Source organism: Schistocerca serialis, chromosome 2 (assembly GCF_023864345.2).
Source record: "Schistocerca serialis cubense isolate TAMUIC-IGC-003099 chromosome 2, iqSchSeri2.2, whole genome shotgun sequence".
NCBI lineage: Eukaryota > Metazoa > Arthropoda > Insecta > Orthoptera > Acrididae > Schistocerca > Schistocerca serialis.
In genome coordinates, this window is record NC_064639.1 from 805574450 (window position 1) to 805597810 (window position 23361).

Sequence of the window (23361 nt, forward strand, 5' to 3'; positions counted from 1 at the left end):
TGTTTCTTATAAAATTTTATATGTTTCTTATAAAATTCTACAGAAAGCAAGCCTCACACTGCGTGCGAGGTCACAATTAGTACTTCCTCTTAACTGAATAACAGAGATGGAATAGTGTCACCTACTTTCTGGCCAGTGCGACGAGCTTGTCGAAAGGCCTCTCCCAGGCGTACATCTTGACCACCTGTATCCCCTGCACCAGCTCGTTCATCATCCGCATCCTTTCGTCAGTCCTGACAGCGACACGCTTACGGAAGCGCGCTGAAAGCTTTCCCATATACGCTGTAAACAGGTAATGAGGGCATATCAGTAAGCGTAATTCCACTCTCGCACAAAACAAGTTTAATCATTGCGCGTTGTCTTCTTCGTTTTTTGGCCTCTTTTCTCCCGCATTTGTACATATACGGATTGTATAAGTTAACTATCATCATCAGCAACTGTAATAAAAGTCTTATTAAGACCACACGCGTTTCGTTTAATTCTAAAGCATCTACAGCAGTCGCTGGAACAATGTGGTTTTTTCTCTTACAATTGTTTTGATCATTAACACTTCGCATCCGTTATTTATTACTGTAAACAGTTTTATTCTTTTCGCTGCTCTTGGTTTTTGTGTGTTGTTTATGCCATTCTTATTCGTTTTCCGCGTGTATGTGTTGAGTATTTGCATTTCCACGCAGCAGCTTCAGGGCATTTAACACGTTTACGCTTCTGGGAAGTATCACTGTTCTCTCGTCATTTTACGTGTTTTGTTTGTTTTCATAGTGGTGAAGGCGTCTGCTACCGATCTGTGAGTATTTATATTTCCCGAGTAGGAAGAGAGAGAGGTAGTGTGTGTTGTGTGTGTATGTATGTATGTGTGTGTGTGTGTGTGTGTGTGTGTGTGTGTGCGTGTGTGTGTGTGTGTGTGTGTGAGAAGGAGAGAGAGAGAGAGAGAGAGAGAGAGAGAGAGTGTGAGAGAGAGACAGACACACAGAGACAGAGAACGAGAAAGAGATGTTTTTCCTGTAAAGTTCTTTTCCACCTTTCTGTATATTACTTTTTTTAATTTTTTAAAATTATTTTATTTACTTTTTCCTAATTGGGGTAATTACCTTACAGTGTGTGTGTGTGTGTGTGTGTGTGTGTGTGGTTGTGTGTGTGCGCGTCTGCTTGTGTGTGTGTGAACGGAGCTAACATATCCTGGCGCCTGGCTCCTGGCTCCTGTGTGTGTAAGTTATTGCTTTATTATCGTAGAGTGGTGGCTGATCTAGGATGACAACATGGCCTAGTTTGTGATATTGCTTGTGGTGTCTATGGATGTTGTTCTTTCTCAACAATATGTTTTATTAGTTTAAATAGCGTCTCATTGCTGATTTCTGTATCCTCATTTATTACTTGTGTTTGGTATCTATTGTTGCTTTTTGAATTGGGAAGTTTTTCTGTAGGTATATATCCTGCACACAACTGTGCTGATCTCATTCGATGCAGAAAACGGCTACTTCATAATCCCAGTCAAAGAAACAATTACTATAATAGAACAGGACGTAGATACTCACAATCAGTTACCACAAGAACACGTAACAGAGATAAGCACACTCTAGACCTCATTACTGGCCACAATTAATTTGAACCCAACAAAGAATTTTACCTACATCAAGAAGGATTGCCAATAGGACCTGCTGTTTCAGGAAAGTTGGCAAATATCTTCATAAACAAAATAGAGCAAATAATATCCTAGAAAACAGTACCAGGAAAATACAATGTACCGAATTGGTGGAGATACATGGGTGACATAGTCTCCTTGGTAGATGAGCCAGAAAATAAAATAGAAAAGCTACATGCAGACATAGCATAAAGCAAAGCATAAAGTTCGTCTTAGAGACAGAACGAACAGACCCAATAAATTTCCTAGATACACTATGTGATCAAAAGCATCCGGAAGCCCCAAAAACATACGTTTTTCATATTAGGTGCACTGTGCTGCCACCTACTGCCAGGTACGCCACATCAGCGACGTCAGTATTCACTAGACACAGTGAGAGAGCAGAATGGGGAGCTCCGCGCAACTCACGCACTTCGAACGTGGTCAGGTGATTGGGTGTCGTGTCATACGTCTGCACGTAAGATTTCCACACTCCTAAATATCCCTGACGGAGACTGCCGACAGTTGAAGAGGGTCGTAATGTGCAATAGGCAGATATCTAGGCGGGAGGTGAGAAAATTTGGATTTCATGGTCGAGCGGCCGCTGATAAGCCACACAGCACGCCGGTAAATGTCTCGTTTAGTGTAAGGAGCGTAAACATTGGACGACTAAAAAAAAGGTTGTGTGAATCACGGTACACTACGTGGCGATCTTATGGCAGGTTGTCGGTATGGCGAATGTCAGGTGAACGTCATCTCCTTGCGTGTGTGATGCCAATAGTAAAATTCGGAGGCGGTGGTGTTATGGTGTGGTCGTGTTTTTCATGGATCACTATCACAGCACAGGCTTACATTGATGCTGTAAGCACCTTCGTGTTTCCCACTGTTGAAGAGCAATTCGGGGATGGCGATTGCATCTTTCAACACGATCGAGCACCTGTTCATAATGCACTGCCTGTTATGGACTGTCCTGCACAGAGTCCTGACCCGAATCCTACAGCACGCCTCTGGGATGTTTTGGAACGTCAACTTCGTGCCAGGCCTCACCGACCGACATCGAAACCTCTCCTCAGTGCAGCACACCGTGGGCTGCCATTCCCCAAGAAACCTTCCAGCACCTGACTGAACGTATGCTTGCGAGAGTGGAAGCTGTCATCAAGGCTAAGGGTGGGTCAACACCATATTGAATTCCAGCATTACCAATGGAAGGCGCCACGAACGTGTAAGTAATTTTCGGCCAAGTGTCGGGATACGTACATCGTCCAGTACGCCTTAGATAAGTTCGTACCGACTAAGGTCCAAAGCGAGGGGAAAGATCCACCGTGGTATAACAATCATGTACGAAAGGTACTACGGAAACAAAGAAAGCTTCATCATAGGTTTAAGAGTAGTCGAATCATAGCTGATAAGGAAAAGCTGAACGAAGCGAAAAAGAGCGTAAAGAGAGCAATGAGAGAAGCATTCAACGAATTCGAACATAAAACATTGGCAAACAATCTAAACAAGAACCCTAAAAAGTTTTGGTCATATGTAAAATCGGTAAGCGGATCTAAATCCCCTATTCAGTCACTCGTTGACCACGATGGCACCGAAACAGAGGACGACCGAAGAAAGGCAGAAATACTGAATTCAGTGTTCCGAAACTGTTTCACTGCGGAAAATCGTAACACGGTCCCTGACTTCAGGCGTCGCACGGACGCCAAAATGGAAAATATTGAAATAAACGATATCGGAATTGAAAAACAACTGCTATCACTTAGTAGCGGAAAAGCATCCGGACCAGACGAGATACCCTTAAGATTCTACAGTGATTATGCTAAAGAACTTGCCCCCTTTCTATCAGCAATTTATCGTAGATCGCTGGAAGAACGTAAAGTACCTAGCGACTGGAAGAAAGCGCAGGTCGTTCCCATTTTCAAGAAGGGTCATAAATCAGATGCGAATACTTATAGGCCTATTTCGCTTACGTCAATCTGTTGTAGAATAATGGAACATGTTTTGTGTTCTCGTATTATGACGTTCTAAGATAATACAAATCTCCTTCATCATAACCAACATGGATTCCGCAAACAGAGATCATGTGAAACTCAGCTCGCCCTATTTGCCCAAGAAATTCACAGTGCCGTAGACACTGGCGAGCAGATTGATGCCGTATTCCTGGACTTCAGGAAGGCATTTGATACGGTTCCGCACTTACGTTTAGTGAAAAAAATACGAGCTTACGGAATATCGGACCAGGTTTGTGATTGGATTCAGGATTTCCTAGAAGAAAGAACACAACATGTCATTCTTAACGGTTCAAAATCTGCAGATGTAGAGGTAATTTCGGGAGTACCGCAGGGAAGCGTGATAGGACCTTTATTGTTTACAATATACATAAATGACTTAGTTGACAACATCGGTAGCTCCGTGAGGCTATTTGCAGATGACACGGTTGTCTACAAGAAAGTAGCAACATCAGAAGACTCGTACGTACTCCAGGAGGACCTGCAGAGGATTAATGCATGGTGCGACAGCTGGCAGCTTTCCCTAAACGTAGATAAATGTAATATAATGCGCATACATAGGGGCAGAAATCCATTCCAGTACGATTATGCCATAGGTGGTAAATCATTGGAAGCGGTAACGACCGTAAAATACTTAGGAGTTACTATCCGGAGCGATCTGAAGTGGAATGATCACATAAAACAAATAGTGGGAAAAGCAGGCGCCAGGTTGAGATTCATAGGAAGAATTCTAAGAAAATGTGACTCATCGACGAAAGAAGTAGCTTACAAAACGCTTGTTCGTCCGATTCTTGAGTATTGCTCATCAGTATGGGACCCTTACCAGGTTGGATTAATAGAAGAGATAGACATGATCCAGCGAAAAGCAGCGCGATTCGTCATGGGGACATTTAGTCAGCGCGAGAGCGTTACGGAGATGCTGAACAAGCTCCAGTGGCGGACACTTCAAGAAAGGCGTTACGCAATACGGAGAGGTTTATTATCGAAATTACGAGAGAGCACATTCCGGGAAGAGATGGGCAACATATTACTACCGCCCACATATATCTCGCGTAATGATCACAACGAAAAGATCCGAGAAATTAGAGCAAATACGGAGACTTACAAGCAGTCGTTCTTCCCACGCACAATTCGTGAATGGAACAGGGAAGGGGGATCAGATAGTGGTACAATAAGTACCCTCCGCCACACACCGTAAGGTGGCTCGCGGAGTATAGATGTAGATGTAGATGTAGATACTTTTGATCGCATAGTGTATATACAGCACAAAGAAAAGTAACTAACACTCGTTCAGCATTGACAGGAAAAGCATCACACAGACACAATATTACAGCAATCCTATAACCACCAATAGGTCCAAAAAAGAATGTGCTCTCAGTTTTAAGATCCACAGATTAAACACAGTGCCACTTGACAAACATAACTATAATAGGAAATTGGTCATAATTATTCAGATAGAACAAAATAATGGATACCAAGATTCTCTAGTAACAGAACTGAAAAAAAATCCTGAAAATGTAAAAATAAAAAAAAGCAAACACCGCACAACTCCAGGGACACACATCGCTGTGTCATGTGAAAAAGACACAGCCAGAGTGAAAGCACCACAGGCGCAAAGATGCGAGCTGATGCCAGTGACATAGAGCGGGTTCCACCAGCGCTACGGGCGACGCTGAGTATGAAGCTATCGACTTCGTCTCGGCCAGTTGCCTGCTGAGTACAATCCGCTAATGGCCGGACGACAACGGACAAAAGCCTATACGGAAGATAGAAAAGCAGCTCTCGCCCACTTGGTTAGATCATCGTCCAGGGCTGACACACAGGGAACGTCATTTAGTGATTTCTTAGAAGTGAACAGACAGTTGTTGTAAATTTCATTTGCTATAAAGTGTGAAGTTTACTTACGATATTTGCACTTATCCATTGAGGGCCTTTTTGTTATATATTACAAGCGATGTTACAGACTTCATTATTCAACAAGTCACAAAGATAAGTAAACTTTTTAAACTCATTTGTGTGACTTTGTTATTAATTTGTTGGAGCGTTGTGTTCTCCTATCCTATTGCCTGACCCTGGAGCATGGCTATGTAATAGTGACAGGTAGAAATTGTCTTAACGATGTACTGCACTAGAAGCCGTTTCACGAACTCACAAAATCGGCCTGCCATAACAACAGTGGCAACTCAGTTTGTACTAAACTGGCGACGAGGTTTCACAAAACGCATCACCCACCGTACAGGCACACATCAACATCACCACCACTACACTGCAAGAGAACGACGTAGAAGCTCAACAGACAAGCTGGTACACACTCAAATACAGAAATAAACTGACACACAGGATTCAGAACATTCTCAAGACACAACGAATAAAAATAGCGTACCAAACCAACAATTCTATATAAAAATATCTGCATAGGGAAGATCAAATGGACATGTACCAAAATTTTGACATTCACCAACTACAGTGTAACAACTCTGATACTCTATAAATAGGACAGACAGGCAGGACTTTTGAAATAAAGTATAAGGAACACAAAAGAGAACGGAAATATAGCACCAGCCATTCAAATTTTGCAGAACACCTCCCACAAGAAAATCACCACCCTCCACAAAAGAAAAGAACATGAAAGTAATCAGATTCAGCAACAAGAAACAACTCCTACACCTACGGAAACTTCCAAATTCAGAAAGCAATAATACAGAAGAAACACATAATAAATTACCACACAAACATCAGCAATCAGACGCTACTTCAATTGATAAAACATAGTTGAGAAAGAACAACCGCCATAGATACCACAAAATAATACCTCGAACTAGGCAATATTCTCACCGTAGATCATCCACCACTGCCATAAGAAAGCAATAACTTGCTCACATAGTAACCAAGGCCTGTTAGCTCCCTTCACACACACACATATACATACATAACTCAAAGATAATAGATAATTACTCCAATTAGGGAAAAATAAATAAATACATAATTTAAAAAAGAGCGATTTACAGAAAGGAGGAAAAACATCTCTCTCTCTCTCTCTTCCTAGTCAGGAAATGTAAATATTCACAGAGCGATAGCAGACGCCATCACCACTATCAAAACAAACAAAACCCTGCAAAATGACGACAAAACGGTGATACTCCCCAATGCAGAAGTGTAAATGTGTTAAGTGCACTGAAAGTGCTATGTGCAAATGCAAATACCCAACACACAACATATACACGTGGTAGACGCAGAAGAATGGAATAAACAACAAAAATCTGTGAGTAACGGAATGAATAAAAACTCTTTATAGTAATGAGTAAATCATGGGAACTGTTATCAAAACAAACAAAATCGTAAGAGAAAAAACCGTATTACTACAGTGACCATTGCAGACACTTTAACATATAGTGAAACGTGTTTGGTCTTAATCAGACCATTACTACAATTGCTAAAGATGGCAATTAACCTATACAATTTAATCATTGCAGTCGACCATGCCGCTAGTATGGCTCTGAGCACTATGCGACTTAACTTCTGAGGTCATCAGTCGCCTAGAACTTAGAACTAATTAAACCTAACTAACCTAAGGACATCACACACATCCATGCCCGAGGCTGGATTCGAACCTGCGACCATAGCGGTCGCTCGGTTCCAGACTGTAGCGCCTAGAACCGCACGGCCACTCCGGCTGGCTGCCGCTAGTAACTTACACATGAACACAGACTTCACATTTCACGTCACTTTCTCAAATTTGGAATCTACATCATTACTGAGCTTTGATTTTTAGTTTAGGGTCATGAACTAAATAAAAAAAATGCAATGAGTTGTAATTTATGGAAAACGCAGCCACTGAATCATGCATGACGTCGATTGCGTAATGGAGTGGAAGAAATATCACTGGCCTGGAAAATATTTGTAAGGCGACGCACAACTGACCCTTGTTAATGAAGAAGAGAACAGCCAATCACAGAAAATGCTGGAAACCTGGACTTGGAGCACCAATCGGTTGTTGTCCCGCGTCTGCGGACGCGGGTCTCCCAGATGCTCTGTCCCGAATACTTCCCTGTATCATTACGTTTGAAAGAAGCAGACGTATTTAATGATCAGTTGGATACAACACAAAGTGGTGCTCACGATGAAATAGTACTTGTCCATTATTGAGCGTTATGCGAAGCACAGTTCGTGGAAAATGTTTATGGAACTGTCTGTGCAACAATTTAAGACTGTAACTATTTTAACAAAACCTTCCAGCACTGTATGCAACGCAAAACTTAATGGCAAAATGGAGCGAGACAGTCTCTATATCAAAAAAAATCTGTAACAATTCCGAAACCGCTCGAACTTCAGAAGATGTTGCTCGAACGAAGAAAAGCCTGGAACGAAGTGCGACGAACTCTCAAGGCTCTTTATCTGTGAAAGTGGGATTTAAGAGATCGCCGTATAGAATCATTATCAAAAAGAACCTGCATTTCTACCCATACACCTTGTTACTTTTTTGTTTGAGTTAGAGCGTCCAGACGAAATTCCGTGTCTTTTGCTGGTGAAGTGGAATCAGGCATTTTGAATCCTCATTTTTTCATTTCTTCAGAAAATACCTCTTTCAGCCTGTCAGGATACGTGCACTCTCAGAACTAGTACCATTACGCGTCAGTAAATCCCGTTCGCCACGATGAATAGCTGTTTCATAACCTCGAGATTGGTGTTTGGTGGGCAATGTCTGGTGTCCACATCGTAAAGCGGTTCTTTCAGTATACTGTTAATGCTAAATGGTATGTCCGGAAACTATTAAACCCATATTTAGGTCAATTCACAGCAGACGAACGACTGTATGTGTATCTTCAGCAACACGGAGCAACAGCACATACCGCCTCGACAACGTTGTGACGAGTGCATGAAGTCTTTGATGAAGAGAGGGCATTCAGCAGCAGCAGTGCAATCTCCTTTACAGTGGAGCTGGTGTTCAACCTTTATATCAGATGAATTTCATGCACTGAAATGACAGGAGACGTCCTCCCAATTAGTTAGTAAGTTAGTAGTTACCTGTTCCGTAGATCATCTGAACGATTATTTTATCGAAATTACGTGGAACAAGTCAGTTTAAAGAACACATTAATGAACATATTATTTTTCAGTCCTACTCATGAAGTTTATTTGTTTTCGCAGGTTACCCTGTTTTTAAACAAAAATTCGATAGCGGAACAGTAGTAGTCCACAAGAAAAAATGATTTGAGGTTACATTTAAATCATTCTTGAATACCTGTCAGAAATTTTGTGGTATTCGAGAAATAATAAACATTTTTGTTAGTTCATACTGATCACGTTTCTGAGCCATTGATAGCTTTAATAATGAGTAATCATTTGTAGCGTTGAAGAACCGACATACCAAATTATAATGAGTTAATTACGACGAATTTCGTTACTTATATATATAAATGTCGTGAGGTGCAATTAAAAAGTCTAGAGGAACATCACATCATATCCTATCTCCTCGCTTTCGTGCAAGTAATACTTTCTTTTTAAGTGATGAGTCGCCTTTGAAAACTATCTCATAAGGCATTATTGAGTTTAAATATACTGGAAGGTAGATTCATTAGTTTCAAGGACTAGCAGTTATTGGAAGAGCAGAGTAGTTGAACTTAATTGTTACAGCAGCTCAGAAATATGCTTTTTCCAGTTCAATGGTTAAGGCCTAATGGCTACGACGACTACTAACGATGATCTGGAAATACAGGTTCAAGTGTTGAGGGGCCACAATTTTTCAGTTGTCACTACACATCCACAACTTTTCAGAACCAAGCAGAAAATTATATGTGTCGTCTCAAGAGGTAGGTTAAAAAAGAATGTATGGAGAAGGCTGGCGATGGTGAGTTGACTTACTTTGTGGAGGAACAGTCATGATGATAACATAGACGACGCCCGCGAATGCCGCCCAGGATACGGAACGGTAGAGGAAATAGGTGATCAGCGCCAGCTGCAGAAACGCCATCCACAGCCAGTTGGCGTACAGAGACGCCACGTCGAAGCGGGCCACGTCGTTGGACATGAGGTTGATTACCTGCCCCGTCGCTGTCACGTCCATTGACTGCTTGTTGATGCGGAGCACCTGCGGTACGTTTCGAAATACAGAGTTTCTGATTGAACAATTGTCAATCTGTATCTGTACTCACATGTCTAAATTCTTTAAATTTCACAACAACAATAAATACAAGTCTCTCTCACTGATCATACAGCAAAAATAGCGAAAGACTAAAATATTATGTAAACAATCAACAGCCTCTTTTTTGCATTACATGCCAACCTCACTTTCCTTGACAGGGAAGCTGTCACAGCATTTAGCTACTATAAGCAAGCCAAAATATTGTCTGTTATTTAATATGACTAGATACACTCACTCACAGGATTAACTATGCTGTGTGACTGCCACTTATTTCGCAGATTCCTTTTCCTTTCTCCCATCTCAGCTGCGGTGATTAGTGATTACCAAGCCACCATACTGAGAATCAAGGAGAAAGCTTATGGTTGCGATATGGGAATCATTATGGATGAAACCATAGACTCAATGGAACGATATGTTTTGAACATTTTTGTTTTTTCCTTTGCAGGGGAGAAAGCTAAGCCCATGTTGTAAAAATGTAAGAACTGCAGAAAACGAATGCCAGTGCAGTAATGCAATCAATTATGGCTACTCTGGCCTGCTGGTGTCGAGACTACTTCTTGTGGTTAGAGACCAGGTTCCACACATGGTTTCAGCTGTTAACCAATGGAAACCTTTATTTCTTAAGATGAAGCCTGTGACATGCTTGGTTAATGCTCTTTAGAGGGTTTGTGAATCCATAAGAAAGGAATACGACGCCGCAAATCAATTCACCTCTGCCCTGAAGCAGATTCTACTGAAAGCTCCGACTCATGTTGTTGCCTACAGGAAAACCACTGGCCTGCCCCTTCCAAACTTCCCGATCGTTACTCGTTGGGGATCTTGGGTTCAGTGTGTTGCTATGTTGGTGAGAATTTTGACAAAATTAGAGAGTTTGGATCCAGCCGACACAGACGCAATTTACAAGGCACAGCGACTTCCGTTACCGGAGAAAATACGTAATTTGCAGAGAGAACTACGAGAGTGGTTTGAAAAGTTCTCGGAATCATCACGAGAGGTCAACGCTAGCGCAAAGAGGTGTTCACGTGATAGTTATTGAACTGTTGCCTGTAAATACATGCCACGTCAGTGCTCTTGGAAGAGAGTTGTGACGGTGACGTGGTTCTGTTGTTTCCATTTATTGATTTGCGAAGACGGAAAAAATAGAGATTCGAGCAGTGCTTAAGTACCTAGTAAAGAAAGGTATGAAAACAAAGGACATTCATGCCGATTTCCAGAATACACTGGCTGACTCTGCTCCTTCATATTCAACTACTACCAAGTGGACAAATGAATTTAAATTTGGTTGGGAGAGCTTAGATGATGATCAGCGCAGTGGTCGACCAAGATGTGTCACTACTCCAGAAATCATTGCAAAAGTGCACAAAATGGTCATGGAGGATCGACGATTGAAAGAGCGTGAAATTGCTCATGCTTCCCAGATGTCATCTGAAAGGGTATATCACATTTTAAATGAAGAATTAGAAATGAAAAAACTATCTGCAAGATGGGTGCCGCGACTCCTGACGCTGGGTCAAAAACGCATGAGAATAGACATATCGGAACAATGTTTGGCCCGTTTTAGGAGAAACGAACAAGCTTTTTGCTCCGGTTTGTGACCACAGATGAAATATGGGTGCAGTAGTATACCCCAGAGACAAAACAACAGTCAAAGCAGTGGAAACATGCTGATTCGCCGCCACCGAAGAAAGCAAAGACAATTCCTTTGGCGGGAAAGGTCATGGCACCATTGTTCTGGGATGCGAAGCGGTATCTGTTTGTAGATTATCGTCCCACTGAGCAAACAATTACTGGAGAATACTATGCTAACCTCTTGGACAAATTGCAACAAAACATACGCGAAAAAGTCCAAATTTAGCAAGGAAGAAAGTCATCCTCCATCAAGACAGTGCGCGCCCGCACACATGTGCCGTCGCCGTGGCAAAGTTACACGAACTAAGGTATGAGTTGTTCCACACCCACCTTATTCACCTGATATGGCTCCGCCAGACTTCCATCTCTTCCCAAACTGAAAATATTCCTTGGTGATCGAAGATTCACTTCAAATGAAGAATTAATAGCCGGAGTTGACTACTATTTTGCAGGCCTGGAGGAAACTCATTTTCGAGATGGAATCAATGCAATGGAATATCGTTGGACCAAGTAAATTAATCTACAAGGAGACTACATTAAAAAATAAAAAAAAGTTTCAGTGGTGTAAGTATTTTTTTCTATTCAGTTCCGAGAACTTTTCAAACCACCCTCGGATATTGTGTCCATAGTAACAAGTAACTGACTGTAGCTATTAAACGATCAGAAGAACAAGATCTGGAAAAGGAAAAACAATGGGATATTTTTACATCGGTGAGGAAGGAGTTAGATGACTTTGCCAAAAACAAACTTGAATCTACTGTTCAGAATAATTGAAGAGTTCGACACATCTGTACAGTTGCCATTCCGAGAGAATACAAGGTTTGCCCCACTGGTTTCTGTGGATGTCGAAAGAAGTTTTAGCATTTACAAAGAAATTCTATCTCATAATACAAGCAGACTTACTTTTAAAAATGTAGAGATGCCTAATGTCTGTAAGTACAACAGCTTATGTTTTCCCTTTTTTTTATGAGTGATAATTTGATGTAATGGTTGTAATTCAATAAACTAGAATAGAGGGAAGAGAAATCGTCGAATTAGTTAGTTGTCCCTTTTTTTACCTTATTTGACCACTTTATCCCTTCTTTTTTCATGTGGAATTTCCACCTAAAAATCCCAACCCTGATTATGAGTTATTAACTGTGATCTTCACTGAATGTGAGAATTACCAAAGAACCCAGAAGTGTGCTGTAACAGTATGTCATCACTGATTAGAAAGTAACTTTTATGTGTGGCCCTTATGTGTACCTGACATACACTGCCAGACAAAAAAGTGAAGAACCCAGAGGAAGAGGAGGAAACGAAATGAATCTTCACAGGGTCGAAAAGGTATGTGATGTTACTTCAGTGATTACAAAATTGAGTCAAATTTATAAAGAACTTTTCAGCATGCGCCCACTTATCAGTATGACGTTGCACCTTCTCTGGCCCGAATTTATTCACTGGTTTGGCTGGGAAGGGTGTCATAAAGGCGTTATATTTTCTCCCAACGCAAGTTGGCCCACCAATATTGTAACTGGCCCTTAGTAGCCTGGATACTTGCACTGGGACGGAACTGACATCCGACACAGCTAACAGTGACAGATCTGGAGATCTTGCTGGCCACAGAAATAACTCATCATCATTTAAACAATATATAGGGGCAGGTACCATGTGTGGACGGGTGTTGTCATATTGAAGAATGGCACCATGATAGTAGTAGTGGGGCAGAAGCAGTTCAACCCAGCTGATTTATGATTCTTATCTTATCTTATCACTTGCAACTTTCGAAATTATGATGTAACGTCATACCTCACCTACACCTCTAGGACAGTTGTCTGTGCTAGATTCATGGTCATCCATCAAGAGACAGCAAGAAACAGGTCAAAGTCACCAATCCCCTCCTCCCTTCTCCTCCCCTTCCGTGCACCTATGTAGACTAATTGTGCTGTTGCTAATGAGCTTGATGTCGACAGGACGTTAAACTCTTATCTTTCATCCTTCTTTCTTTCTGGACCAATTGTGTGGCTTAAGAGCACTTGAAAAAAACTTCCTATGACTGAAGGGATGAGGGTAGCCTGAGTTATCCTCCCATCCCCACATTTCTAGACCAATTATGTGGCTTAAAACGGTGGAGAAAAATCTAATTTAAAGGACCCATGAAAATACAAAATATACAACCAAGTGAATTTTTTAAAGAGCTTTCAGTAGCAGAGTTTTATGGACTACAACCATAACCAAGGGGATGATTTAGTAATATATTTGTTGTTTTGAAAGTTTCTTTGATGTTCATCAGGTTCTGCCTCTTAAGAAAGGCGAAATATAAGGAAATACTTGAGAAACTAGAAAAATATTATTTTGTGAAATGAATGAACCAAAATCAATCCTATCTGATATTGGGTCTCAGTTTATCAGTTGAAAGTGCTCTCAAAACAGATGCAGATACAGATACAGATCTCCACCTATCACCCCTCTAAAAATCCAACAGCATATTGTGTGCAGAAAATAGGCCGACTGTGCAGAATATACTGATACAATAATCATAGTGCTTGTGGAAACATTGTGGTGGATGTGGAGGACATACTTAATTATGTAGAGCATTATTTCATATGACTATGTACATATCGCACAAGATAATACTAGGCGAGAGCAGATGCCTTTTCGAGTCAGAAAAGTGTTCAACTGAGAAGAAAGGCAGGAAGGATTTGAGGAGGCAGTGGAGAAGAAGATACAAACTGAAAAAAAGAAACACCTGATAACAGATTACATACTATACAAGTGAAGGGGCTCTGGTGTTAATGGGAATCCATCATAAATCTGCAGCTTCAAAATTTTGAGTTATTTAAAGTAACATTTTAAGTTGAAAGTAATCCACACCCTAATGCGTATTACCTAATACTTATTATGTCCAAGGCGGATAAGAACTGGAAAACATAGTTGATCTCAAGCTATAGAAACCTAGAAAACATCATGCAAGAAACATTAACATGTTGAAACTAACAGAGGGGAACCATGAGTGGGATCCAGGTCCTGAAAATGGGACGGAATCAGAAGAGAGGTCGGATTTAGCGAGTTCTTAAAAATGGGGAGTCAGCAAGAGCAATTTGTTTTTTAAGGCTGGGGTTCTAATGACAGTATTTCATGCTTAAAAAAATGTCATTTTGAAACGAAGCTTACTGTTTCATTACATTGACAGCAATAGATATCTGACATTATGGTAGATAAATTTCTGATAATACTAAATTTTATTTTATGAATGCACATGTACATCGGAGAGTAACACTTAAAATATACAAATAAGTGATCTTCAGTAGTGACTTCATATAATCATGTCAGTGTCTCATTTGTAAAAAGAGTTTTTATGATCATTTTGCTAAAACAAAATATTTTTTTACTTTGGATTGCAGCCCAAACAATTTTAGATAATGTTAAGAGTAACTATTTCCTGTAGTTTATAGCTGACTATGTATTTAAGTGATAAATACAGTAATAGAGTAAGATACTACCTGAAGTTTTTGTTTTATGAGACAGAGCTGCCCAGAGAAATTTAAAAGAGGTGGGCTGAACAATAAAAAATACTGAGTTCTTTTCTGAAGACACTGGAGAAGGAGAAAGCCATTTCCGAGTAACATGTTCTGTGGAAATGGATTGGGTTGGTGCATAAGTAATAGCGTTTTTCCGTAAGTTAAATAAACACAACAGATACAAGTAACTCAGTCTTTAGTCATCAGTAACATATTCTCCTTCGTAATTTGCGAGAGCCTGTCAACACTGGCTAACTTTTCGATTCTGTGATTGTGGAAATTACTTGGTTTTAACACGAAGAACTCGTCGAGCCATGTTCGGAGGGCATTTCCATTCGGACAGGAAGTTCGTTGAAGGTTGTTCGATGAAGAACGGAAAAGGTGAAAATCTAAGGGTGCAAGATAAGGCGAGTAAAGCGGATGTCGAATGATTTCCCAACACAACTCCTGTGCAGTTTTTGTCAGTCTGGCAGTAGGAGAATGGTGGTTATCGTGGTGTAGCACCATTTCACGCAGTCTTCCTGGTCATTGTTCTTGGACTGTGTCTGCAAGACGTCTTAGTTGTTGACAGTAAATGTTAGCAGTGATGGTTACACCATAGTACGCCACACCGTCGCTGTTCCACCAGATGCATAAGGTTAACTTTTGTGGATGCACGCAGTTCTCTGTATGGGGAGTCGCTGCTTTGTTTGAGCTCAGACATTCCTTTCTTTTCCTTGTGTTAGCATAAAGCGACCATTTCTCGTCGCCAGTAACGATAGAGGATCTATGTTGTTAATGAGCCAACAGATGACGAGCAATGGCCAGTCGCTGATTTTTGCGATTTTGGCTTAGAGCAGGCCACCTTCCCCACTGTACGCAAATGTCGCACAACGGTGGACTGATCACAGTTCATCACATCTGCCATTTCTCAAGTACACTGACGTGGATCGTTGTGGATTAATGCGTTTAAACTATAGTCAAACGCTGAAGGTCTTCCTGAACATGGAGAGTCACTAATGTCAAAACGATATTCCTTAAAACGAGGTAACATTTTCTTGCTTTCTTCTGTACAACGGCACTATCCCCATACACGGTGCAAACGTTTCTGGCTGCCTCCGCTATTGTCAGCCCGCTACTGAACTCAAACTGACGAATATGTCGGAAATGTTCGAATTTCTTCACATGTCACTCCGTTTTCTAGCCTCCACAGCTCCACTCACTATATCCAAATGACAAAATTACGGTATGTTAACTCAAATAGCAACACTGAACTACAAATAAAAAATGACAATCGATAAATAAGCCCATAGGAACCGGAACACCAACATGCAAAACAGACACGCTTCGAACTTACGCACCAACGTCATACAATTGAGCATTGACAAATAGGTGATGGTAGACGCTAAGAATGGGCCTAAAAATTTAATGTTTGCAGAATAAACTGCCGTGCTTCGTTCAAACGAAAGTGAATATCAGTGATAATATGTATGCATTTACATACAACGAGAATATTTTTTTCTGGAATTATTTTAATTATTATACCTTGCAAAGATCTAGTATCTGGTTCACATTTTTCGAATAGAGATAATTACATAATATCTGCGTTGTTCTGCATTCAAGTTGTGAAGGCGAAAAGAAATATTTAAATGGAATACTTATGGAATAATTTTTAAGTCTGGTAGTTGCAGAATTATTTGTCAGTGTTTATTTAATCAACCAGTATTTTGTATTCATTCGGTTGTATATTACATTGTTTTACGAAGAAATTAAATTATTTATTGATTTAATATTAAAAAGAACACTTGACATGGATGAAAAACAATATAATACCTGAAACTTCCTGGCAGATTAAAACTGTGTGCCCGACCGAGACTCGAACTCGGGACCTTTGCCTTTTGCGGGCAAGTGCTCCACCAACTGAGCTACCGAAGCACGACTCACGCCCGGTACTCACAGCTTTACTTCTGCCAGTACCTCGTCTCCTACCTTCCAAACTTTATAGAAGCTCTCCTGCGAACCTTGCAGAACTTGCACTCCTGAAAGAAAGGATATTGCGGAGACATGGCTTAGCCACAGCCTGGGGGATCTTTCCAGAATGAGATTTTCACTCTGCAGCGGAGTGTGCGCTGATATGAAACTTCCTGGCAGATTAGTTGGTAGAGCACTTGCCGGCGAAAGGCAAAGGTCCCGAGTTCGAGTCTCGGTCGGGCACACAGTTTTAATCTGCCAGGAAGTTTCATATCAGCGCACACTCCGCTGCAGAGTGAAAACCTCATTCTGGAAACATCCTCCAGGCTGTGGCTAAGCCATGTCTCCGCAATATCCTTTCTTTCAGGAGTGCTAATTCTGCAAGGTTCGCAGGAGAGCTTCTGTAAAGTTCGGAAGGTAGGAGACGAGGTACTGGCAGAAGTAAAGCTGTGAGTACCGGGCGTGAGTCGTGCTTCGGTAGCTCAGTTGGTAGAGCACTTGCCCGCGAAAGGCAAAGGTCCCGAGTTCGAGTCTCGGTCGGGCACACAGTTTTAATCTGCCAGGAAGTTTCATATCAGCGCACACTCCGCTGCAGAGTGAAAATCTCATTCTGGAAACATCCCCCAGGCTGTGGCTAAGCCATGTCTCCGCAATATCCTTTCTTTCAGGAGTGCTAGTTCTGCAAGGTTCGCAGGAGAGCTTCTGTAAAGTTTGGAAGGTAGGAGACGAGGTACTGGCAGAAGTAAAGCTGTGAGTACCGGACGTGAGTCGTGCTTCGGTAGCTCAGTTGGTGGAGCACTTGCCCGCGAAAGGCAAAGGTCCCGAGTTCGAGTCTCGGTCGGGCACACAGTTTTAATCTGCCAGGAAGTTTCATATCAGCGCACACTCCGCTGCAGAGTGAAAATCTCATTCTGGAATATAATACCTATGTGCCAAGGAATTTTATCTTGAAAAGTTCTGTAGATCATCATATAATAAAATGAGGGGTAAAAGTGACAACTCAAAAATCTAAAGATATCTAATCCACGTATTAATTTTTGTATGATAGGTAATGTATCATAGTTTGCGAATCATCTGTAACTGTACAAGACTGGACAGGTGTTATTTTGTTGTATTAATTGTTTCTTTATTTAATATTTGCTGTTAATCTTAAAATCATTTGGGTATGTTTAAACTGAAAAACGTTTAATAAAATTTTGCTGTAATGATATTCTGTGAGAGTGAGGGCTTTGATGCATTTGGATAGTTATTGACTATCAGTATAACAACAATGAGTGTATAGCAAGTAGATGCAGGAGGTTAGTTTTTGATAGGTGCGTGAGCATGGATAGCGAATTTATAATTATGGACATACAACCTATTTACCAACATTTTGTGGACTGAAAAAATTGTACACAAAGTGTGTTTAAATGTTACACCTCTTACATTAATCTTCCACGTAATGGTATGACGACGGAATAATGCAGATACACGTGTGTTACAGATACAGTTTATGAAGTAAATCACGAACTGCTGAGTCAAATTTCTAATGTTTGATGTTGCATTTGTCATGTACTGATTCATCGTGGAAACAAATGATAGTAGTGACAGTTAAAGGGCAGGTTTATCAAGTGAACTAATTACAATTTTGAGCACGTACTGTAATAAGAACTGTGTACCAGTCACAGTGCGCTTCTTATTATGACTAATGTATTACTTAGAAATATGAAGGCAATGACTGTAGAAAGACAAGTTTTCTGAGTGAACTGATTTCAATATTGTGCACATACTCAAAACCATGTATCATATACAAAACTACTACATTTTTAGTAGTTGTTTCTAGTGCTTATTACTTGCAGTGGCGTGGGCAAACATGACATTAGATGGGTCAACAGCTTGCGCTAAGTTTCTTTCTCCGAATATTGCAGTGATTAGGCAACTCTCCTCTCGCGATTAAATAAATTTTTTAAAATGATTTATCGATCAAAGCTTACCTTCGATGAGATGTGTTCATATTCTGATTTTCCCGTTGTTGTTATACATCTCACGCAACTTTGTGACAGGTTTATTTAAATAATTCTTCAAGTAATCTCGAGCACTGAACTGAATTGAATGTGTAATGATTTTCAATGTAGATGTTAATGAAAATGATATCTGTTTTCATTAAATATTTTCAGCACTTGCATACATTACGCATTCTTGACTTCCTACAGTAATAAGAAATATTCTGCTCTTTTGTATCTTGTCTTATTATATGTAAATTGAAATTAGCAGTGTTTCACGTGTTGCTGTTTCCTCAGTACGTTTAGTGAGATTTTGCAGTGATTTAAGCCATGTTTGATTCAAAGTGCTATGAAATACATGTGTAGCGAAATGTCCGCCATTAGCCAGATAGCTTCGACCAATCACAGCAGAATAGTTAAATTTCCATTGATAGAATATTTAGATAGCGATAGAACTTTAAACTGGATAGTCTGGTACTGAAGAAAACGTGTTTACATGTAAGGACTCGTCATATTATAATACTCCAGATTGGGGGAACTTTTCAGCTACATTGATGAATGGTAATTTAAATCTACTGTTAGTGAGACTGTTATTCGGTAAATTCTGCACACAGTAAAATTTAGTAATTTTTTTTAGTTATTCCAATATTAAATACACCTGACTTGCTACTCGTTTCACTAATAAGCAGTCAGTTTTCCTCTCCATTATTTAACGTTTTGTCAGGTTTCAATTTTATTTAACATAGCAATTATCCTTTCGTTAGATTTTTGAATGAACATGATCTTACTGATGGAAGATTAATCAAGGAGCGATTTCTGATTGATCTATGGGTTGTTCGGTCGGTGATTTACGAGTGATTATAATGAGCTCAGGTATTATTTAAGTAAAGCTTAACATGAAGGTGTTAGGAACAGGTTGTTTTAATGAGGGATTGGAAGTTTCAGCACTCTATGTGGGCTTGCTACAACAGATATTAAAAAGTAGATTTCTATATCTACTTGCTCTTGACATTGAAGACTCATTAATGGAACTCATTATGCTTTTCTGCATGACTACATCTGCAGATTTGCCAAAGCGCGCGCTTTGCAGTAGAGAAAAAGCGACTCTCAGAAATCCCGTTTGGAGTTTACTATGTATGAGACATTTTGAAATATCAGCTTCATGTCTCATAGCGACGATCCATCTGTATACCCATTAACTTCAGCTCTCCGCGAAGAATTCGTTCCATATTTGCAGAAAACCTTATTTCGCATACGTCAGAGAGAGTGAGCGTCCTCATTAAGGTAAGCAGGTTACAGATACCGTGTTACATGTAATAACGTGATATAGTGTTACGAGAAAGTTGTGTTACGAGTACAAACAAATTGTCTTCCGCTGCTCACTTTCAGTAATTATGACACGATTTAGAACCCACCTTCCTGTACAGAAGAGCGCAACAGGCCACTCTGACCCTCATGCCAACGTATGTGGTCAGCATGGTGTAGTGGTGGTGGCAGAACAACTTCAAGAAGTTGATGAGCACCATCAGGCTGGCGTAGATGTAGGCTTGTTCCTCTGTGATAGTGCTGCCTGGGTTGAAGTACTGGATAGTGAAACCCAGAAGTAGCGGTTGAGCAACTCTGCAATAGAAACATTATTCACAAAATGCAGTTAGCTGAAGTCTTAGTACAGTTCTGTGGGCAGATGCACAGTTTTACTATAACTACGTTGTCCCAGCAAATAACTAATGCAACCAAGTCCTCAACATTGGCGTAAGCAGGATAACTGGAGTACAGGACCGTCATTGACTTTTGCACCTCCAGTAAAACGCCGACATTCCCCCATTTTTTGTTTAATGCTCGTCAGTATTTAGCACGCTTACTCGTCTATTGAGACCAACACGACTTTAAAAGGGAAGCAGGAACTACACATCGGAGTACTTCTTTGTCTTATGATACAATTCAAAAACATTGAATGCGACACTGTCGCATTGCTTGCAACAATAAAGCGATACCGTTTTCAATGTTTGCATGCCGATAAACGCAAAGCTCTAAAAATAAAACAAAAACTCACGAACCTACTACGGTGTCGTAGCAGGCGGAGAGGTGATACTCCGACGTGGCGCGTCCCAGGTGGCGGATAGGGGGGTCCTCACCGGTTTACCGGCGGACTTGAGCGAAATAAAATAGCTCTCGCGGACCAAACACTAAGCAACCTCTACGGCTAACAACCGTAGTTGTAACTCGGAGCTTGCTCCATACAAGGTTGACTACCTTTGAAAGTCAAACATGGAAGGAAATCTTTCAAGGAATAATCCACCGCTTGGCAATAACCAAGGAAGACTGCACTCGGATACGGTGGGCAGTCACCTGAAAGATAACTTGGATGAGTCGGAGCATCTGAAAATACCCAAAACGGACAGACGACCAAAACTCAAGACAGGACAAATAAACTACATTGCGACACACAATATAAATTCCCTCATACAACCAGGCAAACTCAAAATTCTGACGGATGAAATGGATCGCAAGGGGATTCTCATAACCGGACTTCAAGAAATGAGAAATACTGATCAGGAGCCGATAGAATCACAAGGATATAGGATTTATAAGGGAATACCAGGGAAAAGGGTCATGAAACAGTGTCCACAATTTGGAACAGGATTCGTGGTGAGTCTGAAAATAATAGAGTCCATAATAGAATTTAAAGCACAATCTCCCAGGCTCTCAACATTAACTCTAAAAGCTGCAAATAAAATGTACACAATAATAAATGCCCATGCCCCGACAAATAATAAAAATAATCAAAAAGAACACAGAGAACAGGTAGAAAAATTTTGGGAGCTCTTAGATCAAACGACGAATAACATTAATAAAAATCACATCAAAATTTTAATTGGAGACTTCAATGCCCAGTTAGGAAGGGAAAAGAGATATAGAGACATAATAGGGAAATGGACAGCACAAAGAAGAACAAACAAAAATGGCATAAGACTAGTGGAATTTTGCAGAAACCATGACATGATCTCAAAGTCGACGTATTTTAAGAGAAGACCAAGTAAACTAAAAACTTGGAAACATCCAGACTGGAAAAAAGGAGAATGGCAACTGGACCACGTCTGCATGGATAAGAATTACCACAAGGAAATTTACAATGTGAAAGTACTGAGAGGGACAGATACCGGATCAGATCATTACATGATAAAAATTAAAATTAAATTAACCCCATTAGCAAAGAAAAAATCCCACCAGAAGAAGAAGAGAACCTATGACCCTCATAAACTGATACGAAATGAGGATTATGAAGCACAAACCAGGGATATAAAAATAACAGATGATCTGGAAGAAATAATTCCCAAATTGAAACAAATAGCTGAACAAGTTGCCCCTATAAATCCAAGGAAAAAACACCAGTGGTGGAATGATGAATGTGATGAAGCAGTGTTGGATCGACACCAAGCTTGGTTAAGGCATCAAAATGAAAAAACAGAAAAATCATATTTGGAACTCACAAAACAAAGGAAGACAACACAAAATATAATAAGGAGAGTTAAACGTCAGTACCAAAAAGATATACTTCTAATGATAGAAACAAATAGTGAAAAAACAAACTCAAGAGACTATTACAAAATATTTGGCAGACAATTACAAAGATATGATCCTCCAACATTAATGTTAAAAGATAAAGATAATAACCTAGCCCATAGCAATAGTAAAAATACAGAAATTCTAGCAGAAACATTCAACAAGTTACTAAATTGTGAAGATCCCCCAGAACTTCTTCAGATAAACACAGAAACCCCAATTAAAACACCAGCAGAAAATATAAATCCACCTACAATTAATGAGGTCTACAGAGCTTTGAAAGAACTCAAAAACTACAAAGCAAGTGGAGAAGATCAAACGTTTGCTGAACTTTGGAAATATGCAGCAGAACCAGTAAAGATAGCATTACACCAATGCATAGTAAAAATCTGGAATGAAGAGAAATTACCAGAAAATTGGACTACTGCTATAATACATCCATTACATAAGAAAGGAGAAAAATCAAATCCAGACAACTATAGAGGAATTTCCCTTTTGGACTGCACGTATAAGATCATGTCAAGAATACTATACAACCGCTGTAAAGATCAACTAGAACTGGAACTGGGAGAATATCAAGGAGGGTTTAGATCCTGGAGAAGCTGCCCAGAACAGATAATCACCTTGAAGTTAGTCATGGATGTCTACAAAAGAAGGCAAAAACAACTAGTCATAACCTTTGTAGATTTCAAAAAGGCGTATGATTGCATCCATAGATCTTCAATGATGAAAATATTAAGGAATTTTGGACTTCATCCTAAATTAATAAAAATGATACAGTTAACCTTAACAAACACCAAATCCAAAGTAAAATTTAGAGGAGAAATATCTGAACCATTTACGATTAAAACAGGGTTGAGACAAGGAGATTGTTTATCACCATTGCTATTCAATTGTGCTCTTGAATATGTAATGAGAGAATGGTACAAGGAAAATCCTATGAATATTAAAATTGGAACTAAGAAAG

The 23361-nt window shown here is 40.1% G+C and overlaps 1 protein-coding gene across 1 annotated transcript in view; it reads right to left on the minus strand.

Annotated features, from left to right (window-relative positions):
• Nucleotides 1-23361, minus strand: part of LOC126458051 (ATP-binding cassette sub-family C member 4-like) — a 401284-nt gene that overhangs the window by 255450 nt on the left and 122473 nt on the right. Inside the window, exons 6-8 of the mRNA XM_050094849.1 lie at nucleotides 20246-20450; nucleotides 9490-9715; nucleotides 126-282 (exon numbers count right to left, since the gene is read on the minus strand). Coding sequence (XP_049950806.1) covers nucleotides 126-282; nucleotides 9490-9715; nucleotides 20246-20450 — 588 coding nt within the window. The remainder of the gene's footprint in view (nucleotides 1-125; nucleotides 283-9489; nucleotides 9716-20245; nucleotides 20451-23361) is intronic.